At 38.4% G+C, this 27,822-nt stretch overlaps 1 protein-coding gene across 10 annotated transcripts in view; it reads right to left on the bottom strand.

Moving 5' to 3' along the window:
- Positions 1–27,822, bottom strand: part of SORCS1 (sortilin related VPS10 domain containing receptor 1) — a 462,347-nt gene that overhangs the window by 57,538 nt on the left and 376,987 nt on the right. For all 10 annotated transcript variants that reach the window (XM_019725092.2, XM_019725090.2, XM_074339088.1 and 7 more), the window contains exons 15-18: positions 27,292–27,409; positions 25,671–25,801; positions 22,348–22,461; positions 10,942–11,113 (exon numbers count right to left, since the gene is read on the bottom strand). In XM_019725092.2, coding sequence (XP_019580651.2) covers positions 10,942–11,113; positions 22,348–22,461; positions 25,671–25,801; positions 27,292–27,409 — 535 coding nt within the window. The remainder of the gene's footprint in view (positions 1–10,941; positions 11,114–22,347; positions 22,462–25,670; positions 25,802–27,291; positions 27,410–27,822) is intronic.

The following is a 27,822-nucleotide window of genomic DNA, read 5'->3' as shown; positions in this document are numbered from 1 at the left end:
AGACCAGCCTTGGGACCCACCAAAACATTTGAGTGGATACATGATATTTCACCTTCTCTCTGATGAAATGCAGATGACTGGGCTTCTCCTTTGAGGACTCTGATCCCTGCGACTTGCCTAGCTATCCACACACTTCTGCATCTAATGCTCAGACCAAACACTTCCAATGGACCGACCAAACACTTCCAATGGAATATCACAAAATGGTTTAATCCTTCACTTGCGGAAGTGTTTGCATCATGTGTTTGAATGGACAGCCAACTTTCAAATTTCCTTTTCATGTCTTCTATACTTGGTGTCTGGCTTAGAATGAAACAGAATATCATAAGGCAGAAGGAACACTTGGCTTGTATAAGCAGATAAAATGCTATAAGCCAAAGCTTCTGTACTCCATCTAGACATTGTGCTACGGAGAGGTCATGACCTTGACCTATTGTGCTTTGGGAACACTTTTTAGGTGATAAAGTGGTAGCTTTAGGAATTACCTCAGTATTCTTTGGAAGGAAAACTGTGGGGCTGCAAATGACTTAAATCTTACAAGTGTTTTAAATAACTTCAAAAAAAAAAAATCACTCTAATACATTCAGATATGTAATAAGAACAAAATTATACTTTTAAAAAAATAAATAGTAGGAAGATTTCTTTAGGGATAAACCCATGTGGTGAGTTTTTTCCTAGTAGTAAAATATGTAATAGAAATATGATAGTTTTATTAGAAGACAGAAGAAAAAAGAGAGAAAAGCCCTGATGTATATTCATTGAGAAAATGTAGACAACACATAAAATGAGGGGAAAAAAAATTCAAATTGCCCATAATCTTACCACCCAGAGATTACACTGTTAACAGACTGGTGAATACTGTATTAACCAATGAGAATGCACATGGACACGTACCACCACCATCAACACTACCACCACCACTGGGATCATTACACTGTTTTATGTTATGCTGTCAACATTTTTAAATAGCTTTCAAAATTTTTATATCTAGCATCACTTGGTGGATTTAATCAAATCATACGATCGCATCTGTGAAACTGATATATGATTAATTGCCCTGGATTTCACTTCATCACCTTTCCACATTATTAGGTTGTTGTGAGTTCTAAGTGAATTTACAGTGATCTACAGAGGTACTATATGCGGGAGAGATACCCTCTGGAAGTCAGGTGGTACCCTAGGAGTTAGGAGACCCAGTTATTTGTCCTTTTGAAATGCATTTTCCATTTGGACTTCAATTTCTGTACCTGCAAATTAAAGATGGGCAGGGTGATAATCCTAATTGTCACGTCTTGTCCACATAATCTGTCATTTTTATCATTCTACTATTCTTGTTGCTGACATTATTGGACGTCCATGCATATTCCTACATCCCTTCAGGCTGCTGAAATGATCTCAGCTCTAAGGTGAAGATGTAGAATTTCTTTCAAGCAGTGCTGCCACAAGGTGGAGACTTTCCAATGCATGTTAATGGTGGGTTGCGCTGAGCACTGAGCTGGCATGGCAGAGAGTCAGGGAATAATGAATCGCAAAGTACAAAGCCAGCAACCTGAGGAAGCGACACTGTTGCACAAGAATTGTGTGGTTTGGTGAAGTCCCGATTCAGGGCTGGTGGCCACACATGCAGATGAAATGGCACATCAGTGTGGCAGGGCTGAAAGAAGTCAGACTAAGAGATTGAAAACCCAAACTGAAGGCTATTTCATGACTCCAGCCTTTGGGATGTTCACTGAACTGGAACTCTCAGTAATGAGACAGGTATTTTTCTTTGTTTGTCAAGGCAGAATGAAGCTCTTCGCCAATATCTATTCCCTGAAACCCTAAAGAATAGCAATACCCCAATATATGTGGATCAGTATTAAGAGAGATGAGAGGAACCTTAGAAAGAATTGCAAACCAATCCAACCTGAATTCCAGACATTAGGCCTCTGGCTAAAGATGCCTACCTCGCTGGCCCCATTTCCTTCTTCCCTTTTTAACCCGAAGCAACAAGGGAGAAGGGATGAAGTGGCTTGATTACCTTACTAGAGTCAAAGAGAATAAAGCTGAATGGAGTAAGGAATAATACATGAGAAAGCCTCTTAAATCCCCATGACTCACAGAAATCAGCTCCCGTTCCTTTGTTTGGAAGGAGAAAACAGCTGAGGTTTTGCAGTCAGAACGGGGCTGGCTTAGAAACTGGTATCTGCCTAGACTTCACACTGCCTGCTAACTCTGTACTATCTCTAACAGCCCAATTCCTCTTCAGATGAAAAAGTAGGTCAAATTATTTCATGAATTCCAAAAAAGAGCGTCTCACAGAAAATTTTATCAAGAGTCATCTTCTCTGCCATCCGATGCCTGGCCGCATCCTGCAATATTTATGAAGTGTTATTACATTATGGTCACTTTCATCCTGCCATAAGTCTTTCAATGTATGTGATGATCACAGGTCACTGAAATCCATCTAATGAGGACACAACCTTCACGTTTTGGAGTTAAATCTCACAGAAGTTAGACTCGTGAATTTTCTTTATTCAGTTCCAGTCTTTGTACGTAAATTAAAGTATTAAAACAATGAGATACAGATCAAAGTTTTAATTTTCATCTCTTGCCTCAGATTTAATTTAAAAGTCTTAAATTATGCAGTGAATTGCATCTCTTTATTCTTACGGCTGTTTAAAGCATATTTAATTATCTTCTGTAACATGCAGACACTACTTCTGCCTAGCAGTCCTCTCAAATGAATGCCTTCCAAATCAGTTTTGTTGAGTTCTTAAGAATAATTAGGCTCTGCGCCATCCGTTCTGTACCTTCAGGGTCTTGCATTGGATTTCGCAGGGAAGCCGAGTTATCGCGCAGAAAGTCTATAAGCACATTAGGTGCTCGTTAGTGGTCCAGAGAACATCCATCTTGAGCAAGTTTCCAGAGAGATGCCACCTCTCACCGAATGCTTGGGTCTCAGTGCTAAACACCTTTGATTGACTTCCTAAAATTGCGGTGTAATTGGAAAATGTTTGGCTTTTTAGATACAACTTCACGGACTCCTCCTCTCCCTTCTAACTTGGTCCCTGGATCAACTGTTCTTTTTCCTTAAGGACATAATGATGCATGGATGCAGTGTGTGTGTGTGTGTGTGTGTGTGTGTGTGTGCGCACTTTCTTCTTGGATCTGCCACAATGATTCTGGAATGGAAGCAAGAGTGTTTCCTTTAAGTTGTTGCATCTCATGAAGGTTCTTTCATTAGAGTGTATTAGAGAGAACCCTGAAAAAGCATCAGGGGTGAAGTTCCCGACAACGGGCTTTTCATCAGCTTCAATAGTTCCGTGGTTCTTGGAGTAACCCATCAGGTGAGCCAAGCTGTGGGATTCGAAGGAGTTGTGTTATGGAGTCATTTTTGTCACCTAGATGCGAAGGGTGGCCTCACATGCTATTTGCAGGAAGGATTTCTATTTGTGGCACTTGTGCAAATCTGCAAAATTCTGTGTTGGGTACATGCTATTGTACATGGAGTTACCAGCTAGCATCAGTGCACCTTGCCTTTGATTATCTTCTGTCAGTAAGAAGTTCTAGTCTGTGCTCTGGTTTTAGCAAAGTTTTCATTGATATCCTTACGTTAGAATTGGGACATATACTAGTACAGAATAAAAGAAGGGATTTAGATTTCAGATGAAGACTTTAACAGGTTTTGGATGTTATTCAAATTTTAAGAGTCTTTTCCTTTTAAGTTTGGGCTTTATGTCTACTGGGGAAGCCTATCCAAATCCACATATTTATTGAGTTCCTATGAATCTGTGAGGCATGATGAGCAGAGGAGCTAGAGCCACAACCAGGAATCACATGGTTTTTATCTTAATGATATTTACAGTTTATTGGCAGATGCCAAAAATAAAAAATAAAAATAAAAAAGATTACAATATCCTGAGTACATTTTCTTTTTGTTTTGAATGGATGTAAAATATTTAGTGATTTCGATTTCATGTGGTGAGATTTTTGTTTAAAACTTCATACAGCAGAGGTCCTAGCTAATACAAAACATGTATTTCTACAAACAGCACTATGTCTAGTCATTAATGAAAAGTATATGATATGAAATTGGAACTTAGTAAAATATTTGTTGAAGAGCAAATAAACACACACATCTAACTACTTGGTGGAACAGTTGATTCCTTGGGTCTGTAATGCTTTAGTTGATATGCATGGAGGGAAGGGATTATATGTAAGTAACTAGGAGCAAAGAAAGGAAGGTTGCATCAGTCCCTAACCAGCCTAGCCCCACAAACAAAAGACAAGTCTACAGGGCTCGTAGTAAAAAAAACACATGAAACACAGAAGCACACTCTTTGGTGTCCAAATGGCAAGATATTATACCAACTTAGAGAAGTGAGACTTGTGCATTAATTACACTGCAGTGTCATATCAGAGTGTGCCAGAGAACCTCTCGGTCCCTTTAGCACCTGGAGGACCTGCTGCTTTAGGGGCATCAAAAGCATGGTATTAATAGCCCTATAGTTATAAAGAATTGGCACTAGGTGTGGGGGCACAAGTGAGATACTATATTAAAAGTAACTTTAGGAGTATCAAATTCAAATGAGACGTGGACTCTTAGAAATTTTGAGGATATAGAGACTGCATGTACTGCCAGTGGCACATGTCAAGGATTTCTGTTTGTTCTTGTTTTGTATTAAATTTATATGTGTGTGTGTGTGTGTGTGTGTGTATGTGTGTGTCTATAAACTTTATATATATATATATATATATATATATATATATATATATATATATATATATATATATTCATAGGAAGTATAAATTTGATACAAAACAAGAATATATATACATATGCCTAATTTGTACCCAAACCTCTGGAAAAGCTTGGTATACATGGATGGTAAATTCTTTGAGTGTTGCATTCACATCCTATGTTTTCCAATATTCTTTAGACTGGATAAAACAGTGCCAGATACATACTTACCATTCAATAAAGGCATAGTTTTGCACAGAGGGGAAATCCTAAGAGAGAATTTCTTTGCTGAAATAGCTTTCAACAAACTGATCCCAAACCATGAAGATTCTCAGAAAATCAGGGGACAATCTTGGTTTATAGATTGACTAGTGTGTAAGAATATAGGAACAGTCATAGGCTAGCCTGACTGGGGCACAGATAATTTTGTCTATTCTTTCTACTCCTTTATCTCTGATACTACCTGGCTCTAGTCAGTGTTTCTAGGGAGTCTTAGAACTAGGTGAAATTTTTCCCCACAAAACGGTTCTTTCTACCATAAGAAAATAATAGAAAGGCAAGATATCACAGAGCCTGGATTTGACTCCTGGCTCTACTATTTATTGCTTTGTGGTCTTTGGTAAGTTATTTTGACTTTCTGAGCCTCAGCTAAAAATGCCAATGATGATAATCGCTATTCTCATAGGGTTGCTATGAGACCTAAATGAGACAATCCATGAAAGCACTGACAAACGGGACCACAGTTCATGCTCAGTAAGTGCAGCATATCCAAATTGTTGTGATCATTGTGTCATATTTCAATGCTCCCCAGCTTCTCAGAGACATTCTGCTTTTCTTTATTCTTCACTGCTCATCACATGAATTGCCCATGCCTACATATATAATCCAGAGATTAATAAAGAAACTGAGTTTGTTTCCGCAAGAGGAGCCTGTGAATCCTTAGCACAGAATCCCAGTCAAATGTGAGGTCTCCAAGGCCTCCTGATGTGGTCCTTTCATCTTGGTGCTCTGAACTAGGAAATAAGAGCATCAAGGGGCCAGCTCTGACAGCTGAAGGCAACAGATTTCACCCCTGCTGTTGCAGCTTTGCCCACTCAAGTGGAATGAACTGACTTGTTATTTTTTTCCCTTCTTGCACCCAGAAGGCGCCAATTTACACATCTTAGAACCAGATTCCCCAATATGCTCCCACATCATTCGGCCAAGTTTGTGATGCCCAATGGTCTTACATGGAAAGCAAAGTTGAACAGATGAGAGCCTGGCCTCTGCCTCTGGAGGGCATGCTCCATTTGTACAAAGGTCAGAGCTGACCAGGAGTGAGTTCTTGTTTCAGACCTTCCTCTACTGTGCTCTTAGAAATGAAACAAAAATCTGAATTCCGAAGGCTGCTCCAGCATGAACATCTGCTGTTTCAATAAATGATGTCCATGATGTCCTTCTGAGTATCGTAATCGGGTTCCTTATGTCTCTGTGAAAGGGACCTTCCATTCATCACATAGTATAGGACTGGTCCTCAAAATGAATCCTTCCCTAAGAGTCCCCAAAAAGCTTTCTTTCTTTTTCCTTTTTCCCCCTACAAACCTAAATACAAAGCACTGAATTTTACGTATATTTCCAAAATGATTTCTAAGTAAGCTTTTTGTTGAGCATACATAATACACATAAAGAAAAAATGCAAAAATATGAATATATACCTTAAATTTTACTCAGTAAATGTATCCATTAATCACCAAGAAATTAAAAATTGCCAGTACCTCTCAAATCCCCCTTTTTACTCCCCTTCCAAAGGTAACAATTTTTCTAACTTCTATCATAAATTACCTTTGCCTATTTTTGCAGTTTAATTAGAGTTATCCAATATGAATATTTTCAGTCTGATTTCTTTAACTCAGTATTGGATATGAGATGGGGACAAGTTTTTATGTGTAGCCATAGTTTGTTATTTTTCATTGCTGTGTGGTATTCCATTTTATAAGTATATTGTAATAAATTTCTCCATTCTACTGATGGTGAATATTTATTTCCAGTTTTGAGGTCTTATAAATACCTCTGCTATGTGTATTATTTTACACATATCCGGGTGCATATTTGTATGCATTTCTGATGAATATATACTTAGGAGTAGAACAGTTAGATCACAGGTTGTAAATATGTTTAGCTATAGTAGTTAATGTCCAACAGGTCTCCAAAGTGAGGGTATCAATCTGTATTCCAAACAGCATTGTATGAATCACCAGTTGCCCCATATTCTCAACAACACTTGATATTAGTCTTTTTAAATATAAATCTTCTGCTGGGCACACAGTCATATCAGATTACAGTTTTAAATTACATTGCCTTGTTGACTAGTGATGTGGAGATTTTTTTCATGTACTATTTGATTACCATCTTTGAAAAGACTGTTTAAGTCACTTTCTATTTGTTTGCCAGAATTTTTCTTACTGATTTGTAGAATTCATTTATATTTTTTTTGAGTATGAGTCCTTTATTGAAATTATGTATTACCCTTCTTATATCATATACAAGAACAAATTCAAAATGGATTAAAGACTTAAATGTAAAACCCAAAACCATAAAACTTCTAGAAGAAAACAGGCAGTAAACTCTCTGACATGGTTCTTAGTCATATTTTTTCTGATATATCTCCTCGGGCAAGAGAAATAAAATAAAAAATAAATAAGTGGGACTATATCAAATTAAAAAGTTTTTCCACAGCAAAGAAAACCATCAACAAAATGAAAAAAACAGCCTACTGAATGGGGAAAGATATTCGTCAATAATACATCTGATAAGGGGTTAATATTCAAAATTTATAAAAAACTCATACAACACCAAAAAAAATAGTCCAATTGAAAAATGGACAGAGGACCTGAATAGACATTTCTCCAAAGAGGACAACCATATGGCCAATAGACGTATGATAAAATACTCAACATCAATAATCATCAGAGAAATGCAAATTAAAACCATAATAAGATATCACCTCACTCCTGTCAGGATGTCTATCATTAATAAATCAACAAACAACAAGTGTTGGTGAGGATGCAGAGAAAAGGGAACCCTCATGCACTGCTGGTGGGATTGCAAATTGGTACAGCCACTATGGAAAACAGTTTGGAGGTTCCTCAGAAAAATTAAAACTACACTACCTTATGACCCAGCAATTTCATGTCTGCATTTTTATTCAAAGAAATACAAAACACTAATTTGAAAAGATATATGCACCCCTCTGTTCAATGCAGCACTATTGACAATAGCCAACATATGCAAACAACCCAAGTACCCATCAATAGAGAAATAGATTTAAAAAAAAAGAGGTGGTTTCATTTATACAATGGAATATTACTCAGCCATAGAAAAGAATGAAATCTTACCATTTGCGACAACATGGATAAACCTAGAGGGTATTACGTTAAGTGAAGTAAATCAGACAGAGAAAAACAAATGTCATATGATAATAAACAAAGTAGAAACAGACTCATAGATACAGAAAACAAACTAATGGTTGCCAGATGGGAGGGGGCTTGGGGAGCTGAGTGAAAAAGGTGAAGGAATTAAGAAATACAAATTGGTAGTTACAAAATAGTCATGGGGATATAAAGCACAGAATAAGGAATATAATCAATAATGTTATAACAACTATGCATTGTGCCAGGGGTGTACCAGACTAATCGGGGAGAATCACTGCATAAATGATATAAATGTCTAACCTAGTTGCTGTACACATGAATCTAATATAAAATTATATTATATTATATTATATTATATTATATTATATTATATTATATTATATTATATTATATTATATTATATTATATTATATTACATTACATTACATTATATTATATTATATTATATTATACCTAGTCTTATATTATATTAAAATAAGACCGGGTCTTATATTAATTTTTGCTTCAAAACACGCATTAGAACTGATGGTTCAGCTAGGTCTTATTTTTGGGGAAACACGGTATATGTGGTTTCTATGTATTTTAGAGGATTTATATGTCTAAATATAAAGACTTACTCTAAATCTAGAGTAAACACAATGTGTTTGAAATTAACAATTAACACAGCTTTGAAAATCAGACCAATGGAACAAAATTGTCTAGAAATAGACCCATGCACACATGGTCAATTGATTTATGACAAAGGCTCATAGCAATTCAGTATAAAAATAACTTGTCTTTCAGTAGTGCTAGGTTAATTAAACACACAGATGGAAAAATATTTAAACATTGGCCCCTTCTTGAAACAATTTTTTCAAGATGGATCCATCATAGCCTTAAATATAAAAACTAAAGAAAAAACTTGTGGTATAATATCTTCATGATCTCAAGTTAGGTACAGGGTTTTTAAGCAAGCCACAAATATCCTTAAATATTTATTTCATGTAATTATTGACAATGTTTAGGTTTATATCTACATTTCAGTATTTGTTCTATTTGTTTCAATTGTAGTATGTTGCCTTTTCTCTCTTCCTTACCTTATTTTGGATTAATGAGGGACCATTAGTATTATTCAAATTTCCTTTTCTATTACGTGATAGGTAAATATTTTCTTAGTATTCTTTTAGTTGTTGCTCTAGATATTAAAACATACATTCTGGACATATTGGTGTCTAATATAAATTACTACTTTTACTTCTTCACAGACATTTCATGAAACTTAAAACACTTTAACTCCATTTAATTTCCCCAACATACTGTATCACTGTTGTCATACATTTTAATTTGTATATATTTTAAATCTCATAGCTGATTATCATTTTTGGTCTGCAAAGTTATTATTAATTTCAATTTACCCACATGTATCCCCTCTCTCTTGCTCTTCATTCCATTAGTTTTGTGCTTTTGTCTCGGATAATTCTCTTTATGCCTGAATAATTAATTAATTACCTTTAGTATTACTTTTTATAGCAATCAGCTTATATGACTCTTCTCAGCTTTTGCTCATTTGAAAAAATGTCTATTTTACTTTCACATTTGTTTTTTTCCCCAGCATATCAAAAATGTCATTCCATTTTCTTCTAGGCTCCTTTAAAAATTTATTTTTGTTCTTAGATTTTTGTAGTTTGAATAGGATACATGAGTGTGGTTCTTCTTTGTACATATCCTGGTTGGAGTTTGAAGATTCTCTCGAACGTATGTGCTTGAAATGCTAATCACTTTTTTCAGTTTTGGAAAATTCCCAGACATTTTCTCCTCTGGGACTCCTACTTCATATGTATTAGCCCTTTTCACCATTTTCATTTGTCTCTTATTATTTTCTCTACTTTCTATCCATTTTTTCTTATGCTACAAATGATATATTTCCTACTGTCCTTTCTTCCAGTTAGCTGATGCACTATTCATCTTGGTTCAGTTTGCTATAAACCCGTGAAAGTTTTTAATGTCAGTTATTATATCTTTATTTCTACAACTTCCATTGGATTACTGCTTCCTACTGATTACTGCTGTAGGCCAAAATTTCTATCTTGCCCCATACTTATAAACATATTAATCATATTTCACACAAATTTTCTTTCAATGATCATGTATCAGGCAACTGGCTTTTGTTTATTTGTTTTTATTTGTTTGTTTTCCTGTTGCTTTTGTCCCACTTTTGGTCCTATTTCTTGATATAGCTATAATTTTTTTCCAAAAAAATAAATGTCCATCTTTTTATATGAAAAAAAAAAATAGGTATGACCTCTGATTTGTATTCATGTTCTCTAAAGAGGATTTGTTTTAGCCTCTGATAGACATTGACCTCTGTGCTATATGACCAGCATGTTACTTTTGGAAAAGAAAAGCCAAGACTTCAGGTTGAGAGAGGAAGACAGCATTAGCGTCTTATAGGTTGGCTGAGTATGTGTGTGTACTAAATTATTTTTTAAATACCATTAATATATTCTGAGAAAATTTTTTGGTAAAAGTGCCAATAAGGCAAGGCTAAATCAAAAAGAGCCACCGAGAAGTGAGCTATGAAGTAGGAGCGAAGAACAATTTGCAGTAAAATGAAAACAATTGAAGAAATATGTCAGAGAAGGTGAAATTATAACAACAACAAAAACAAGGAACAAAAAGTAGAATAAAATACAATTTTCAAACATTTAAAATAAAAAAGAAAACATATGTAAACAAAACCCAGAAAATTAGATATGTAAAAAAAAACATTATGTCGTAGGAAAAATCACTGCCTCCAGAAGGTAGAGGAGAGATGGGAATGAGTCCTACCTCTTCCAATTGCACCATGAGAGTAACATTGTGCCCTTGTTCTGCGGTCAGCTTTCCATCTGCAGTGACAATCCGGAGCCCCCGTGGGGCCTTCCCCGGGCACTTTTGTGGCTTGGCGGTGTACTGTTCTCTCACTCCATCAGTGCAGTTATTGGAAACCACTTTCCTATACCTAAATGGAGAAAAGCTCAAGTTGTAATCCAGCTTATTATAATTCGGATCACTCCCAATTTTTTGTTTTAATTTTAATTTCAATGTTTTATTTATACTCCCAATTTTTTACACTGAACCTACTGCCCCGCCCTGAGGGCTATCGATGACTACATTTCATGTTGCTCTGAGGATTACAGCTAACTCATATAAAACACTCAACAAAGAGACAAATCATCATAGTAACACATCGCACCTATTACTAGTATAACTGAAGAGTCATTTCACTTCAGAGGTATGGGAAATGCACAACAGTGGAAGACACGGTCCTTGCCTTCACCAAGTTTATACTCTAGTTGAAGGGACATACAAGGATAACCTAGGAGATACTTCAAAGGCTATACAATTAAGTGTTAGAAGGAGTAATATATATTGCAATGGAATAGACCAAATGTTAATCTTTAACTCACCTTGCAGGGTAGTTGTATGATTCAATGGATTAATGTACACAGAGAATTTAAAACCACCCTGGCTATTTGCAGGTGCTTATGAAATGTTACCAATTATTTTAATTTAATATTGGTATTATTTCTCCTACCAGTTTCACAACCTTCATGGCTTCCAAATGTTCTTCGGATAGGAGAAAATCCTGTAATCTTGTGCACGAAGCCCCCCACAAGCTAACTTCATTCTACTTTTCTGGACTCTTTCTCCCCAACAAGCTGAGTCTGCTCTAGCCACACGTCTCTTTTCAATGCTCTTGAAGTACTTATTTTCTTTTGCTCCTTCTGCTTCCATGCTCCATCAGCTGCCTAAAACATACCTATAGTTATAGTTTATCGCCTGTCTTTTCCTGACTATGATAATAAAATAGTAAGAATTTTATGTGTATTTAGAGTGAGCTTACTGGGCTCTCGTGTAGTCATTGTGCTAAATTTTTAACATGACTTTTCTCATTCATGTTCAAAATAAACCTAATAAGGAAGGGGTTAGTATTCCCACTATACAGGTGAAGAAATGAAGATTCACAGAAGTTAACGAGCTTTCTCAAGATCACACAGCCAGGACCTCAGACAATTTGTCCCTAGAACACATCCGCTCTTTACCACTGCACTGTGCTGAGTCATCAAATGGAGTAATATCATCCGTTCTGTCAACTCTTAAAGGAATCCTTATGATTTACTTGGTAGGAACAATTTATGCCTCGCATGATTGTTTCCCTGTCTGTGACCATGAACTTTCAGCTCCTTGAGGGCATCCTTGAGCCCTGGACATGCAAGGCTGATAATTAGGAGATACACACTGGGATGATTGTACCATTTCAAATGGTGAAATAGCTGCATAGCCCTTGGTCGTTACCACTACCCCCAAACCCTCCAAGGACTGTGCTGATCACTGTCTTTGGAGGCCATGCTTCTCCTTACGATCCAGCAACTAAAGGGTTAACACCTAACACCTAACACAGCAAGCAGCCTCCAAACCCCTGCTCCTGTCCTAAGATCCCTACCCATTCTGATTGGTCATGTCTGAGCATTTTTAACATCACCCCATCTGATACTTTAAAAAAATCCATTGCAGGTGCTTATGAGTGTATGCTGATTAAAAGGGAAAATCATGGCAGGTGGGAGAAAAGGCAAAAAGAAAAGGTGCTGACATTGGAGTTTGGTGGCATTCTGCTAACAGCAGTAGTAGCAGGAAAATGACCATCAATGTCACAGAGTAATTATGCGTCCCAGTGAGTTGAACTGTGCATGAGAAACTCCCTGCATGTTTCAGAGGCAAGGTACTATGCAAATGAATGGTGGAATATGATTTTTAATCACTTAGCATCCAAGCACACCTGTGAGTCTGTCTTAGAGGACAGCTATAGAGGCAGGGGCTCACCATCAACATTGTCATCAGCTAGAGAACATTCCTTTTGTTTGTCACTGCTCTGACCAATCATGGCCCCAGGCTTTCCTGAATCCTGTAGCAACAGTTCTGTTTAAATCCAAAGCACGAATCCATTCCCCCTGGGATTCTGCCACAGAGAAGACTGTTGGTAATTTTTTCAAATGTTCATTAAAAACCATTCTGAAGCCATTTTATTTCCTGGATGAAAATGGCATCACATTAGCCCTACCAGACCTGTCCCTGAAATTTAGAAGAAAATTGAGCAGAAATACAGAGTTAATTTACTCAAGTAAGCACACACCTGCTTTTTACATTACAGAATGGTTCTATTTTCATCCCAGCAGCTGTCCCTGGGTCTGAGTTACATAAATGAATAATGCATTTAATATGTTATTAAATGGGGCTGCTACCTCCACAATAACAAGGCAACTTATGATTATGTTGGACCTAAGCTCTGAATATTACTGGGATGCATTTAGTTGGTAAAGCATTCTTCAATCTACCAAGAAGAAAAGTGCTCTGTAATGGCAAGGGAGTCTTTGTAACAATTACTGAAAAGGAAACATTCTGCAAATGTGCCTTTGATATTACCGACCGCTCATCAGTAGACAGTGTCTTATTACTTCAATAACCCCTATTTCAGCTACTCTCTTCCTTCCTGGCTTGATACTCTCCTGTCATCTTTTCCTTTTTACCTCTCCCTTCTTTGGTTGTGCTTCTGTGATGCCTGCCAGTCTTTAAAAAAAAGATGAAGGCCATAGTTTTTCTTTGTGAGAGTAAAATGTGATTTTACTATGTAGTACATTTTTTTTTTTTTTTTTTTGACTTGTGATTTTGGGTGCGATACACATGTTTATGACTATGCAGTATATGTTAAGGTGACAGTATTGTACAGCTCAGTGGATCTCAACCCTGTCTGGTTTTTAGAATCACTTGGTGGCACTTTTAAAATAAATGGATGTCAAGACCCTGCCCCCAGGAGGTATGATTTTAATGGAGACTTCTGGGCATCATTGTGTTTTGCTTTTGTTTTGTTTTTAAGCTCCCCTGTTGATTCTAGCATGCATACAGGATTGAAGACCACTGCTCTCCCTGATGGTTAAAACTAATGTTGTGGAATTAAATTGCCTGAGTTTAAATTCTGGCTTTTACGTACTATAAGAACTTGGGCAATTTACCAATCTCTCTCTAATATTTGTGATCTATGCGTATAAAACAGAGAAAATTACTGAATCTTTTCATAATGTTCTTGGGGGGATTAAATGAAATAATGCATTTCAAAAGGCTTAGCATAGAGTCTGGCACATGGTAAAGATGTAACAAATATCAGAATATCAAAACTTAGTAAAACGCATTTAAAATATTAACATTAATACTTTAGAAGCTATACTATCTATTATTGTCAAGATTCTCTTAAGATCAAATCCAACCATATCAATTCCTTTTTTAAAAATCCTTCAAAACTTCCTGTGGGCTTATTCATAAAGGGTAAACTTCAGGTTGAAAGTAGAGGCCTACGGTCTAGCCTAGATGCATTTTTCTAAATTCAGCTCTTTCCACTGCCCAACACACTTCCCAAGCTTACACCATGCCTACAAGCCTTTTGCCTGTTCATTCTGTCTGAAATGCTATTTCATCCTTTTAAGTTCCTACCCATTCTTAAAAATACCCTTAGAAATCAGGTTTTTCTGTAAAGTTTTCTCTTCCCTTTTTTCACCGTAGGGTCGCATGAATTGACCAAGGTGGAGCGGGAACTCTAGGTCTGCTTGTAGCCAAGGCTGGTCTTATTGTCTCTAAACTAGGGTATCTCTCCTTTGTGCTCACAATGAGAATAATTTAAATAGTTTAATTTCTTGGATTGTACTATATATTGTACTATATATATGCCTTTGTTTTCAAGGAAAAACTGCTTTGTTACAATGACACTCGAGTCAATGAAACACGAAATGGAGAAAGCCTTAGGAAAAGAGAACAGGCTAGTTCTGGACATAATGCATGGCTAAGATTTAAAATCTTCCTAGACCCAATGTACCCATATTTCAACAATAATCTTATTTAGTAGCCATAATATCAACATTCAGAAAGAATTGGGTCCCATGGCTGACTAGGCAGGTTCTCCAAGTTTCTCTCCTGAAGGCAATAATTCTCAGGATTTTTCCCTTAAAACGAGTAAGCAGACATTGGAATTAGGGGACTGTCATGAGACAGAAGAGTAGGTGGAGGGAAGAAATCTTTTCCTGCATTAAGCAAGATGGAAGCACAAGTGGTTTAATTTGAACATTAAATGGAATGTGATTTCATTTTCAGTGCATTTTAAATGTGATGAAATGGGACCTATGGTCATGCTAAACTAAATGACTTATAATCAAGAATCATGAGAATGACTCATGGAATCCACTGTCAGTGCCAACTGGTTGTACAACTAATTTATATAAAGACATTCTCCCTTCTTTTGAGTACCTGCCATCCAAGGAATCCTAATGATGGGCCATTTGAAATTGGTCATGGACGTGTCAGAGCGTGAAGGGGTCTCAAAGATCATCCAATATAATCCCTTCATTTTGCACACAAGGGAAAGGAGATACCGTTTAGAGAGTTTCCCAAGGTCACACAGGGGACGGGTAGCAGTTCTGGACCTCTGCACTGAGCTTGGTGTCTCTTGCCAGTATGTCAGACCACCTGAATGAGGATCAGTAATGCAAATCCCACTGACGTGGGCAAGAACAGCTGTGTGAGGAACTAGTTCTCCACACACAGTGACAGTAACCTTCTTCTTCATTTCCCAACCCGAGTACAGTCCCGTGAAAATGTGGAAGACCCCATCTAAGAAAGGTGCTCTGAGGAGTCAACTTCGTAGCACAATTCCTGAGTCTCTGCTGCGAGCCTGCACCACGCTTTGCTAGAACACAGCTACGTGAGCTGTGTTGTCTGTAAATAATGCAAGCGATTTCCTGTCTGTGGACTTGAAACACATGCACCACCTCTAGGACCAATTACTCTCCATGATGCACACTGACAAGTCTCGCTGAGATCAGACGGAACATCAAAATCCCCATCAGACACGGGAACGCAGTCCCTGGGGAAAAGACCACAGGCCCCAGAGACCCTGGAAATAGCAACTCCAGGGCAATGGCAGGTTATCCAGGGTGGAAGTGTTTCTATGGCTGATGCAGGGAGGAACGTGTTTATAGAAAGCATTTTAAAACATTCCAAATGTATATTGACAGTATGAAGGTTATGATTTTGCTAGAATTTATGTGTCTATGTTTTTTCTGGACCCACTAAATGTTCTTATATAGGCACTGAATTAATGCTATTTTAAAATCATTTTTTAAGCTTCCTGAGTAAATATCCCTGTTGTATATTGAGAAACTCACCCCTAGGAACAATAAAAGCTGTCACATTTTACATTGTTCCAGGAGGGATTAATGGCTCCTCTAAACAAACTCCATGGGCAGAAATTTCTATACACACCTATTTTTTTTTTAACACACCTAGAAATATCTTTAGCTTAATAGCAAGAAAAAAATCTATACCTTGAGAAGATTATCTTGATTTCTTAGAATAAATCAGCCCAATGCCTGCATCATTTTATATTTACAGAATTTTTTACGCTTGGCAAGAAACAAGCGATGTCCTAGTTGATTTAGCAACTTAAATTTGCAGCATGTTCCCTGGGTCCCAAACAGTATAAACAAAATATAATCATAAAGTACAACTAAATGAGCTTGTGCTTGTGTATGTGCAAACTGAGATACATATAGACACCAACGGAAAAACAAAGAGAAATGAATTTGGGGTGATCTCAGCACTAACATGCAAGAAAACATACAACTGAATACTGATTTCATTTTATTTCAACAAAAGGAACTTGTTCACTAATCAGATAAGTGTGTTCTCTGCCTTGAGTGGTACTGAGGTACTAAGGGACAGACGCGCGTCTTGGTGTACGGTGGTTTCTAATTATGTGACTATGAGCCTATGCAGGTTATTATTTCTATTTTACAGATGAGAAAACCAAGGCTTAGAGTAAATATGTCCTAGATCTCAGTATTAGAGTAACTATTAAGTATCAAATAAATGCCTGGACTATAGATCCACGATGAAAGGAAGGTTCCCCCTCTGTATTCCTTCACTCCAGAGGAGCCATTAGCTGATGCATTTTGTAAAGTGACTACTACATGGTAGGCATTTTGCTGCATGCTTTATATACAGTATTAGGTTTAATCAAACCCCACAAGCAAATAGCAACATTTTATAGGTTACGCAACTAAAGCTCAATGAAAGGAAGTCACTTGCTAAAGATAATGGTAAATGGCAGAGGTTGGATTAAAACCCTTATTTGTTTCACTTTAAAATAACTCTTTTTCACCAAACACAACATCCCCCATTATAGTTCACTCTCCATCCATAACAAGCTGAGGCTCTAGTACAAGCCTCCTTGCTTTCCATGAAATGGCTTGTGGAAGGTGTGAGGGAAACGGTGAATAGAGGCAGGGAGCTTACAGTGGAGGACACAGCAAAACTTTGCTCATACCACGCTGTTTCATGGACCAAGGACTAAGGACTGGTGGCCACTGCCACCTGGAGGGACATTCTGCACCCATTTCAGTTCTTATTCCAACTATCTTTTCTAAGTCCTAGCCAAGAACTAAAATAAAAATTGCACAACCATCTACACAGCGAAGCTGATAAATATTTTGGCATCCCCTCAGAATAGCATTTCTATTGGGCATAATGTTCACCGATGCTAGAATGTTTTTCCATCAGGGTGAAGTGAATGAACCTGAGAACACTGCTATAAATATAGGGTATTAAGCTGACTGTGAAAGCAACCAGAACCATTTATAAAGTGAGGCATTAAAAAAATAAATTAAAGGAAAAGAAAGGTTTACCTGCATGCTTTCAACTAAACTCTCAGAAAGGTGATGCTGGGAGATTTGCTTGTTAAGGTTTACTGACAAGGAACAATTGTTTACTAGACACCATTTAATTCAAGTTTTGACCACATGAATACACATGTGCTCTGCTGTAAGGGACAGGGTGAGGGACGTGAGGCGTCTGGGATGTAACATTTATGGAGGCACTCACTCTCAGGCTGACCTTTCGCTTCATCCCAGCCTGAAGCTAAAACAGTTTCTGTACTGATTGAGCAGGCGATGACCAGGGATGGGTTAAAACTGGCATTAGAGAGACTTAGGGTACATGGTGGCTCCTTAACCCTGCAGACTTCCAGTCTGATGGCAAGGCTTGTTCTTGAGCAAACTACCAGTGTGGCCCTTTTCATCCGAGTCATCTCTTGTTTCTTTTGCCTGGAATGACCTTCCTCAGCTTATTTGGGAAATCCTACATACCCTTCCTCTCAGCTTTGCCTTACAGAATCCATTGGCGTTTGTATTTTAAAGGAGGATGACAGTTAATAAAATGAATCTCTAATGTGTGGGACTCCCTGGCAGTGTGCGAGCGGGAAGCTAGTGTTTTAACCCTTATGAGGGAGACATCTGTCAATGCCTGGACACACAGGTCTAGGAACCAAAGACCTGCTGGGAAGAATTTGCTTTGTAAGTTAGCAGAAACACCTCCAATTGTCAAAAGAAAATAATTACTGTTCTTTGCTTTTTAGTAACAATTATTATGGTATGAGAATGTTCATTGTAGCAGTGTTTATAGTGGCAGAAAATAGGAAAGGAGCACAATGTCCATGAAAGGGAATGACTAAATAATCCCAGAAATTAAAAGTGATTCAATGAAAGGAGCCCTATATGCTCTCTGACTTGGAAAGATATTTAAGGTACATTTTTAAATGAAAAAGGAAATAGAAGCATGCCGTATCTAGTAGGAAATCATATGTAAAAACAAACTCCCAAATTAATTTTATGTGTTTTTTCTTGACATAATTATTCACTGGGAAATGAAAAATGGAAGCATGCCTACCAATCAGACCACAGCTGGATGGAGAAAGAGGTAGGTTTGGGGTGATGATCTAAATTGACTTTTTACACATAGAAAACATATGCATATATTTATTTTGTAATTAAATATTTTTAGGTGAAAAGCTAAGTGTTTCATGGCAGCAGTATAGTGGCTACAAAACATTAAATACCAACTCTGTGCTTATGAAATGCTGCCGAATCAACACATAACCAAGTGACACCGGGGGTGAGGCACTGGAGTGATATTAAGAAACGCGGGAAGTTCTTTTTCAAGTTCCTCTACATTTTACCTCTTGCCAGGTCTTGAATTAGCTACAACTGTACATGGGACTTCGATGACATGAGGCTTTCTGTGAAGATAATTTCAGAGCCCTGTCCCAGCTAAGGGTCTTCTTGTTCCCAATGCAAAATGCACAGTTTAGACAACAGACTGATCAGTGGGGTTACTATTGTCATCTCCCCTCATACACTTTAGCCCACTGTGTCCTATGCAGGTGGTCACGCCTCCACCTGCAAGCACCTTACTTTCGAGAGCAGGGCATTTGTCATACCTGCTGATGGCTGGTATTTGTCATATGCTCTCTTTACACAAGCTCACTCACTTATGCTAACGCTTTTCTGCAAAAGTTTGCACAGAGTACATGAAATCAGTAGATACGGTAACTTAAAAATCTGTTAGGGTCAGATGCTATCATATGCTTCCCACTGATATGAACAAAACTCTGAAAGTGGAGGGCAAGCCCTAGAAAGTAATGGTTGTGATTTCGTGATTAAGAAACAAAACTGCATTGATGAACGTTTATATCCCTGGACACGGATCACTGAATCACATTTTTTAATTTTATAGGGAATAGATGAAAAATCCCACAGACTAGCAACATTATACTTGAAACATCACTGATGTTTTCTTTTCTATGAGTCAGGATTTATTTGGATGTCATATACTGTTAGTCAAAGGACTGGTGAAACCCACTTAGTGGTGGCTTAAAATGTTTGTTTGCGAGTATGTATGTGCGTGTGTATACATATGTATACATTCATTCTGCTTGATTCTAGTGATTTCAGCATTTGGAACAATTTAGTCCCCTCTGTACTTCAGCGTCTCCTCATCAATATCAAACAGAGTGTAATATAACTTCCCAGACTGACTGAGGCCATGGAAAAAAAAAAAAATCAATTCTGAAATTAGCTTTAGGGGTTTCCAATGACCTTTACAATGTCTAAACATACTGGTACATGCAAGTAATAAAAGTTTAAGTTATATAAGTTATTTCATTTTAACTTAGTTATAACATTAAGTTTAGTTATTTCATCAGCCCTTTCAATTTTTCCCCCATGGTACTAGATGCTGAAGACCTCACTGACCCATTGCTGTAAAAATGTTATTTGGATTTTCCTCCGATTTTGTGTTATGGCTCAAATAAATCACAATTTGTTCCTTCATTCAAAGGTTTAGGAGTCTGTATAGTAAAGAGAATAATATTTTAGATATTTGTCTGTGTTTTCTCCTTCCTTTTAAAGAGTAGTATATATTATTTTGGTAATTTTATTTTTAATTAAAAAAAAATTCAACATTTTCAAAACAGAGACGTACATAAGCAGGACCGTGGAAGTCCACAGCTCTGCACTGCAGCTGGCATGAGAAATGAGAAGAGGAATTGTCATGTAGAGCTGGCCTGTTGGTGAGGTGTCTAGCTTTCCCTCCCTCCCTCCTTTCCCTTCCCTCTTTATAAATTTTTTACATCAAATTTTAAAATATGCACAAATGAAAGAAAATAGTATAATAAATCCCCATGCCTTCATTAGCATCTTCAAAAATTATGAATACCTTTCCCTTTTTTAACATTTTAAAGTAAATCTCACACATTATGTATCTCTACAAGATACATTTTCTTTTTTTTTAGCCTAACCAAGATACCATTATCACATCTAAATATATAACCATAATGTACTTTATTAATATAATATCATAAATATAATATAGCTATTTAGACTTGGATTTATACGTCACCTAATATCACCTGTGATGGTTAATTTTATATGTCAATGTAGATGGGCCACAGGGTGCCCAGCTATTCAGTCAGACATTATTCTGGGTGTTTCTGTGAGGGTACTTCTGGAAAAGATTAACATTTAAAGCAGTACACTGAGTAAAGCAGATTGCTCTCCCCAATGTGGGCGGGCCTCTTCCAATCCGTTGAGGCTGAATAGAACATAAAGGCTGACCGCCCCCCCCAAACCCCCAGTAAGATAATTCTTCCTGTCTGACTGTCTGCACCTGGACATTGGCTTTTTCTCCTGCCTTCACACTCAGACAGAAACGTCGGCTCTTCCTGGGTTTTGAGCCTACTGCTCTTCATATGGGACCTAAACCGTCAGCTTTCCTGGTTCTCATGCCTTCAGACTAGAACTAGAGAGGCACACTATCCATTCTCCTGGGTCTCCAGCTGGCCTACTCGCCCTACAGATCTTGGGATATGAACTTGTCCACCTCTATAATCACGTGATCCAATTCCTTATACTATCTATCTATCTATCTATCTATCTATCTATCTATCTATCTATCTATCTATCATCTATCTGTCCATCTATCTTCTATCTATCTATCTATCTATCTATCTATCTATCTATCTACCCAGTCATCCATCCGGTACAAAAACATATGTGTGGGAAACCCTGACTAATACGTCACCTAAACAAAAGTCCATATTCAATTTGCCTAAATGGGTCAAAAATGTCTTTTTATGGATTGAATTAGAATCCAAATAAATCCTGTGCACTACTTTTAAGTCTATAAACATCAGTTTCACTTGTGGAAAAATCATGGAACGTCTTGACTTTTAAGGCATTTCTTAATACTACTGGATAAGCCCCACAACACAGAACATTAGACTCGAAATTTTGGAATCTGATCCCAGATTTACAAAGATCAGAATGCACGCCTTAGACGTGTCAAGACTGAACACAGAGAGAAACGGAAACACATTCCTACTAACTCTGGTATCCTCTTGAAAAGTCAATGAGCTTCTTTTCTGACTCTCAGTTCCACATCTATAAAACAGGAAATGCCCATGTGAAATATTTACCTGGCCTTCCTCACAAGGATGCGGTGAGGGTAGAAGGTGGCCTCACACGATGAAATCGTTCCAAAATAAAGTATCAAAAATAAGGAAATTTATATATTTATCATCATTGTCATCTTTATCCAAGGAACCTGTTTTGTTTCTTTATTTGCAACTGGGGTTTTATTCTCAGATGAAATTTGTACTATTAATGCAAATCTGTGCTACATTATTAAAGTGAACAAAAGCAAATAAATTGGACTGTAATGAAGTAGGCCTGGTCTTTGATCAGCCATAATTCTGTAAGCTTAACACATGCTGCAAACCAGCGAAAGTGACCTCTCAAGGTCACTGCTTCAGACACTCACCCAGTACTATTGAGGTAACTCTGTCCCAAGCTGCAATCCTTTGACAGAGAAGATGGATTGAACCAAAATGCTGGCAGGCACTGACCATTGCTGTGTCGCTCGTAACCATAGTCACTAGTGGGGAAAGAGTCAAGAGAAACCTTTCAGTAGGTGACAAAATTACTGAGAACAAGTTTGTGTCAGTCCACACCCAAATTTTATTCTAGTCAATTAGTAAAATAACAAAAAACAGGTACTCACTGAATCAATGCCTTTCCAAAAACGGAACTTTCCCTCCGCCCCAATGGAATATCTATCAATTACCCATGAAAATATCCTACAGAACCCATTTTCAGAAATGCTGACTTGGAGGCAAGGGAGATGCCTGTGTAGACATGAAGGCTCAATGTCCAGTAATTCCAAGGAAACACCTTTAAGCTGAGAGAATAGATTGTGTTCTCATTCGGAGGACACACAACATTGACTGTGGTTGGGCCAGAGAAAGCTGTAATAAGTAAACAGGTAGTGGCAGAAGCTCAGCCCTCACTGTAAAATTTCACTGAAGGGTTTGACACAGCCCCGTGTGGCATGGCCCTCGTTAGTGATGTCTTGGGGTGCTCTTCCAAGGCATCTGTGTCTGCCAGATAGAGCTGAGCCACGTCTGTCTGTGCACAAGCCATATGCTTCAAAGTCACAGCAGAAAAAGACATGTCCTTCAGGAGTGTCGCGAACATTTTCCCAAGGGAAAGTTTCGCTCCAGTCAGTTAGCGCTGCCAGTTGGGACTAACTACTTTAAATCTTCTCTCTCATTTGAAAATAGTCAAAGCCTTTTCTCCCAGCCTCCTCTCACTCTTGCCTCCAGGGGCCTCTGAGCGGGCTGATATTCTTGGCTCCTGGAAGATGAACCCAGGGAACAGAGGATGACAACGAACAGCACCTCTGAATGCACAGACAAGTCGCAGGCAGCAAGCAGCAAGCGTGAGTGTGAACTGGCCCATCCGTGTAACAGAGGTGAGACGCTGGCACACAAGGGCCGGGAAGGGACAAACAGGCTCAGCTCCGGGGCCTGCCACCCGGCAGCTGGCACTTAAAATTCTGCACATGCTGGCTGGATTTGGTGCTGGTTCAACACAACCTGGGAAGGAGGACTTCAGGATTGCCGCCTGGACACCCAGTGTTCATTTCAGGGAATTACTCTACAAATGCTGGAGAAGAACAGGCAAGATCATCTGGGGGACTGTGCAGGAAAGAACCAAGGCGAGAGGGAACATTCAGGGACAACCACCTTTCATTATGCTACTGTCAAGGGGAATCACTGAAGCTCTAGCTACTGTAGAAACTCAGAACGGTCCTGTTGAGCCTTCCAAAACATTTTCAGAAACCAAGCAGTTACAAAAATCCCCTTTGGACAGAAAACCTTACAATGGCTTCATTCACGATTCATTTCCCACTTCTCAGAATGCATTTTAGTTAGAGGTAAGAGTGGCAGATGCCAATCACAAATAAATACAAGAATTGGGCCAAGACTGAGAGGTGTAGGAGGTGGGAAAGGGGAGGACCCTAACTGCTTTCCTTACCCCGTGTTCTGTTCACTCTAGATGAGCTTAAAATTGAAAAAGAAAACCAGCAAAGGGCAGTGACAACAACAGAAGACTAGCTTATTTTGGAACCTCACAGAAAAGATTCCCAAAGGAAGAAATTTTTCCAGGAGAAATCAGGGAAGTGGACCCTTTCACCTCACTTCTTTCCTTTGATTTTCTATGAGAGAACATATTTGCTCTCTGCACAAGAATGACTGTTGGTAAGGTCAAAGTTAAACTACTAAGATAAAAACGGTAACTTCCTTTGATAAATAAATCCTCCTTGAATAGAGGGAATGAAGGAGAAGCATTACGGCTTCAGAAAGAGGGATGTGATGAATGACTTAAAAATTCCATGGATGTTTTCCCTGTGAATGTATTTCAGGGTATCAATCCTGAAAGGTAGGAAGACAGGGATAAAAGACTTCTGTCACTGTAATAATGTTGCACTGACTAACATAGAAGCCAGGGTGAGGGAGGCCGCTGCAGAATCCCCGGTGCGCTCCAGTGTAGCAAGCTCTGTGGCCCTCTGGCTGAGCGCAGAGAGTGCCAGCACTGGCTCTTGCCTTGCCTTGTCTACCCACAAGAGGGGAACAGCCTTGGGTTATCAATCTGAGTAGGGCTGGAGGCCAATTTTGTCAGGCCAGCCCACTACTATTGATTCAGACAACATCTCCAGAGGACTACCATGAGAGAACACTCACTTTTTCTAAAATACGTAATGTGTGTGTACACTGTACCTCCGCCCAATCACTGCTATTTTGATAATCAGATATGGGACCAGTGATTGCTACACAGTGAGAAATAAATTGGTAAAGGAATGACTTTGGTTCTCACACAGGCCAAGTTTCAATTATTTAACACAGATATACATATTTAGCAATTGCTTCCTCTAAACGAAAAACAGATGAAGAAATAAAACAAAAAAGAAAAAGAAAAAATAAGAGGGGGGGAAAGGAACAGAAAATGAGATGGATATGATCAAGGGAGTTACCACCTACTTATTCTCAATAACTTTTCAATCTCACCTGAATGAGAAACACTGACCTTGAACAAAGCATGGGCGTCACTGGCCCCACAAGTTAGTTTTCGGTTTACCAAATGCTCCAGAAAACTCAGAATGGCACTATGAGTTTATTTAACATCTAAATGTCTCAGTTACTTTTCCAGTTTAAACTAGTTTAATGCCAGTGAAAGGAGATGTCTCCTTTACCATTTGGTTCACAGAGCCCTAGGTTGGCAATGCCATTAAATCCATCGTTGCATCAAATTCAGAAATATCTCCCACAGTTCACATAAGCAATAGTCTACTAACCACTGATTGAAAACTTCCAGAGATAACAAATTTACTGCCTTATAAGGCCATTTTTCTAGTACCAGGAACCCTGCATGCTAGAAAGTTTTTATCTTGAGCACAAATATATTTGTTCTCTGAAAAGTTCACTTATTGTTTTCATTGTTGCCGTCTGATGCAACTGGATGGATCTGATCTCCCTTTTTGTCCTGAGATCTGTTAAATAGATGAAGATAATTACTAGCCACCTTCTGAACCCTCTTTAAGTTTAAAGAAATACCTGGTTTTTCCATCCACACCTGTACATAGCTAGTATGCCATGATGTCTCCAAAGGTAATTTCATAAAAATAGGAGGCTTGTCACTTAACCCTATGGATGTTATTGTCATTTCAATTCGAAGCTTCCATGAAGGTGCCCATGGATTTGATACATTGATATAGGACTCCATGGGATACCAAAATGAGCTCACCAGTCAAAATCGGCCTCTGTGCAGACACAGGGTTCAGATTCCATAGCTCCTGCGTATTTTCCTTGCATACACTTCCGCTCTGATTTTCGCTTCTTATATATCCGTTTTGCTCCCATGATGCATGCTTCCCCCTGTAAGGACACAAGGATATCAGGCACTTGAGCAAATCCCTTGGACTGTCCCTGCTCCATATCAGGGCAGTTTAGGGAGATGTTCTCAGACCTTAGTGAAATCTAGACTTGGGTAGTCTGCTCTGTGCTGACAGCATGTTCTTTTTGATGTCTAGAGCCCTTGTATAGAATGTGACTTATAAAGGCAATCTTAAGAAGCATCGAGGGTGTGTCAGAAAATGTCCTTAACTCCTCATGTATTCAGTAAACTTTTCCTTGACAACGTGTTAGGTGCAGTGTCATGAGGGACACACAGGTAACTAGTAAGACTCTGGCTGTAACAAGGGTATTGCCAACACATCTGTAATAATTAAGTTCAATACTCCCGTAAAAAAGATTTGTACACGTGCTTATGTATGAGCATATGAAAGGAGAGTACTGCTAAGAAATGCAGCTCCATTTGCCCCAATTTATTATGCATCTGCCCACACAACTTTATCGCACTGATTTTATGCCCGTCTATCAGACAAGTGAGGGAACTAAATTCAGTGTTTCTCCCCAAAATAAATAAAAGCTTTGAGTATCACAATGCTCATGCATCCCAAAGGGGAAGATATCAGCAATATGAATGAGCTGTAATTTCATCATTGAGTTTCTGAATCGAATGGACGATTCTAGCTGATGCAGCCCTCGCTGTCAAACACGGCTCTCTTTATATGTCTAAAGGACATACAAAGTTACCATAACCTGTCTTTCTTGGGCAAACTCACTTTAACCACCTCCATTACCCATCTTCATGGAAATATATTACTTAGTCTGGGTTTGGGGCATGTGATGTGTCACTGCCTAAGCACGATGATGGCTTTGCAGCAAGAGCCTCTGCCATGTCCTTTGAGAGACCTACAGGATGACTTCTGGCTTGGGACATCAAAGGAGAGATGCTTTCAGCCAACTATTTTTATATGAGCGGAATAGCTGAGGGCCCAGAACGAAGGGAAATTTCCTATTAGTAATTCTTCATTCCTGTACCACTGGTACCTTAGAAGGAGGCAAGAAGCACTACCTAATCCCAGGGAGCCACGGCAATGGGGAGGGAGGATATTACTGGCACTGCTCACAGAGCATAATTTTGTTATTTTATGTCTCTGTTTGCATTGCTAGATGAAATTGAAGATCACTCCTGCCTCCACCCTGCATCCATATGACATGCTCAGATAAATTATGTTTAGATCTCCGTGCTGAGTTGGTATTTCATTTTGAGTTGTAAGTCTAAGCCAAGCACATTTGAATTTTATCTCATTATATCCTAGTACAATAAAAACAGAAATTACTTCACAACAAGCTATAAAATGTTGAGTTTGTTCACTGCTGTGGAACACAAAGCACATAAGCAAGCACCAGATGAGCATTTTAGCTTAGAGAACCCCAATTCCTACACTTGGATGACTAGCTTCCCCCCAACACATCCCATGCCTCTCTCCCAGCACTCAGCCTCTGCTCTCTTCTCCTACCTGGCTGTGCAGCTGCCAGGGCCGGTAGTCCTCCTCGGCACAGCGTCTGTCGAAAATGGACTTGTAGTCCACTTTGACCAGCTGCCATTCCGAGCGGTGGCTGAAGTGGCCAAACACTCTACAGGGTTCATAATGATAAAATGATTGCAATGATAACAATGCCGACAGTTACAACAACGGCTAGCATCTGTTGACTATTTACTATGAGCGTAGCATAATGTTAAGTGACTTACATTGATCTTAATTAATCCTCAAAACACATTTGTAAAAGGGGTTACTATTATTGGCTCCACTTCACATGTGGGTAACTTGAGGCTCAAAGAGTTTTGTTAATAAGCAAAACCCAAAATCAAATCCCTCACGAACCAGCAGAGTCAGAACCCAGGGTGTTTGACTTAAAAGCCCACTTCTATATATTGTACAACAGAATGGTTAACAAAAAGGCAAACAATCAATCACTCCATAATTGAGAAAACAATCACAAATGCTGCATTCTGCATGGTCCAAGATTACATACTTCTAGGTTTTCTT

The sequence above is a fragment of the Rhinolophus sinicus genome, linkage group LG07 (assembly GCF_036562045.2).
Source record: "Rhinolophus sinicus isolate RSC01 linkage group LG07, ASM3656204v1, whole genome shotgun sequence".
Taxonomy (NCBI): domain Eukaryota; kingdom Metazoa; phylum Chordata; class Mammalia; order Chiroptera; family Rhinolophidae; genus Rhinolophus; species Rhinolophus sinicus.
The sequence above is the reverse complement of the archived record's forward strand: the minus strand, read 5'-3'. Positions and strand labels throughout refer to the sequence as shown.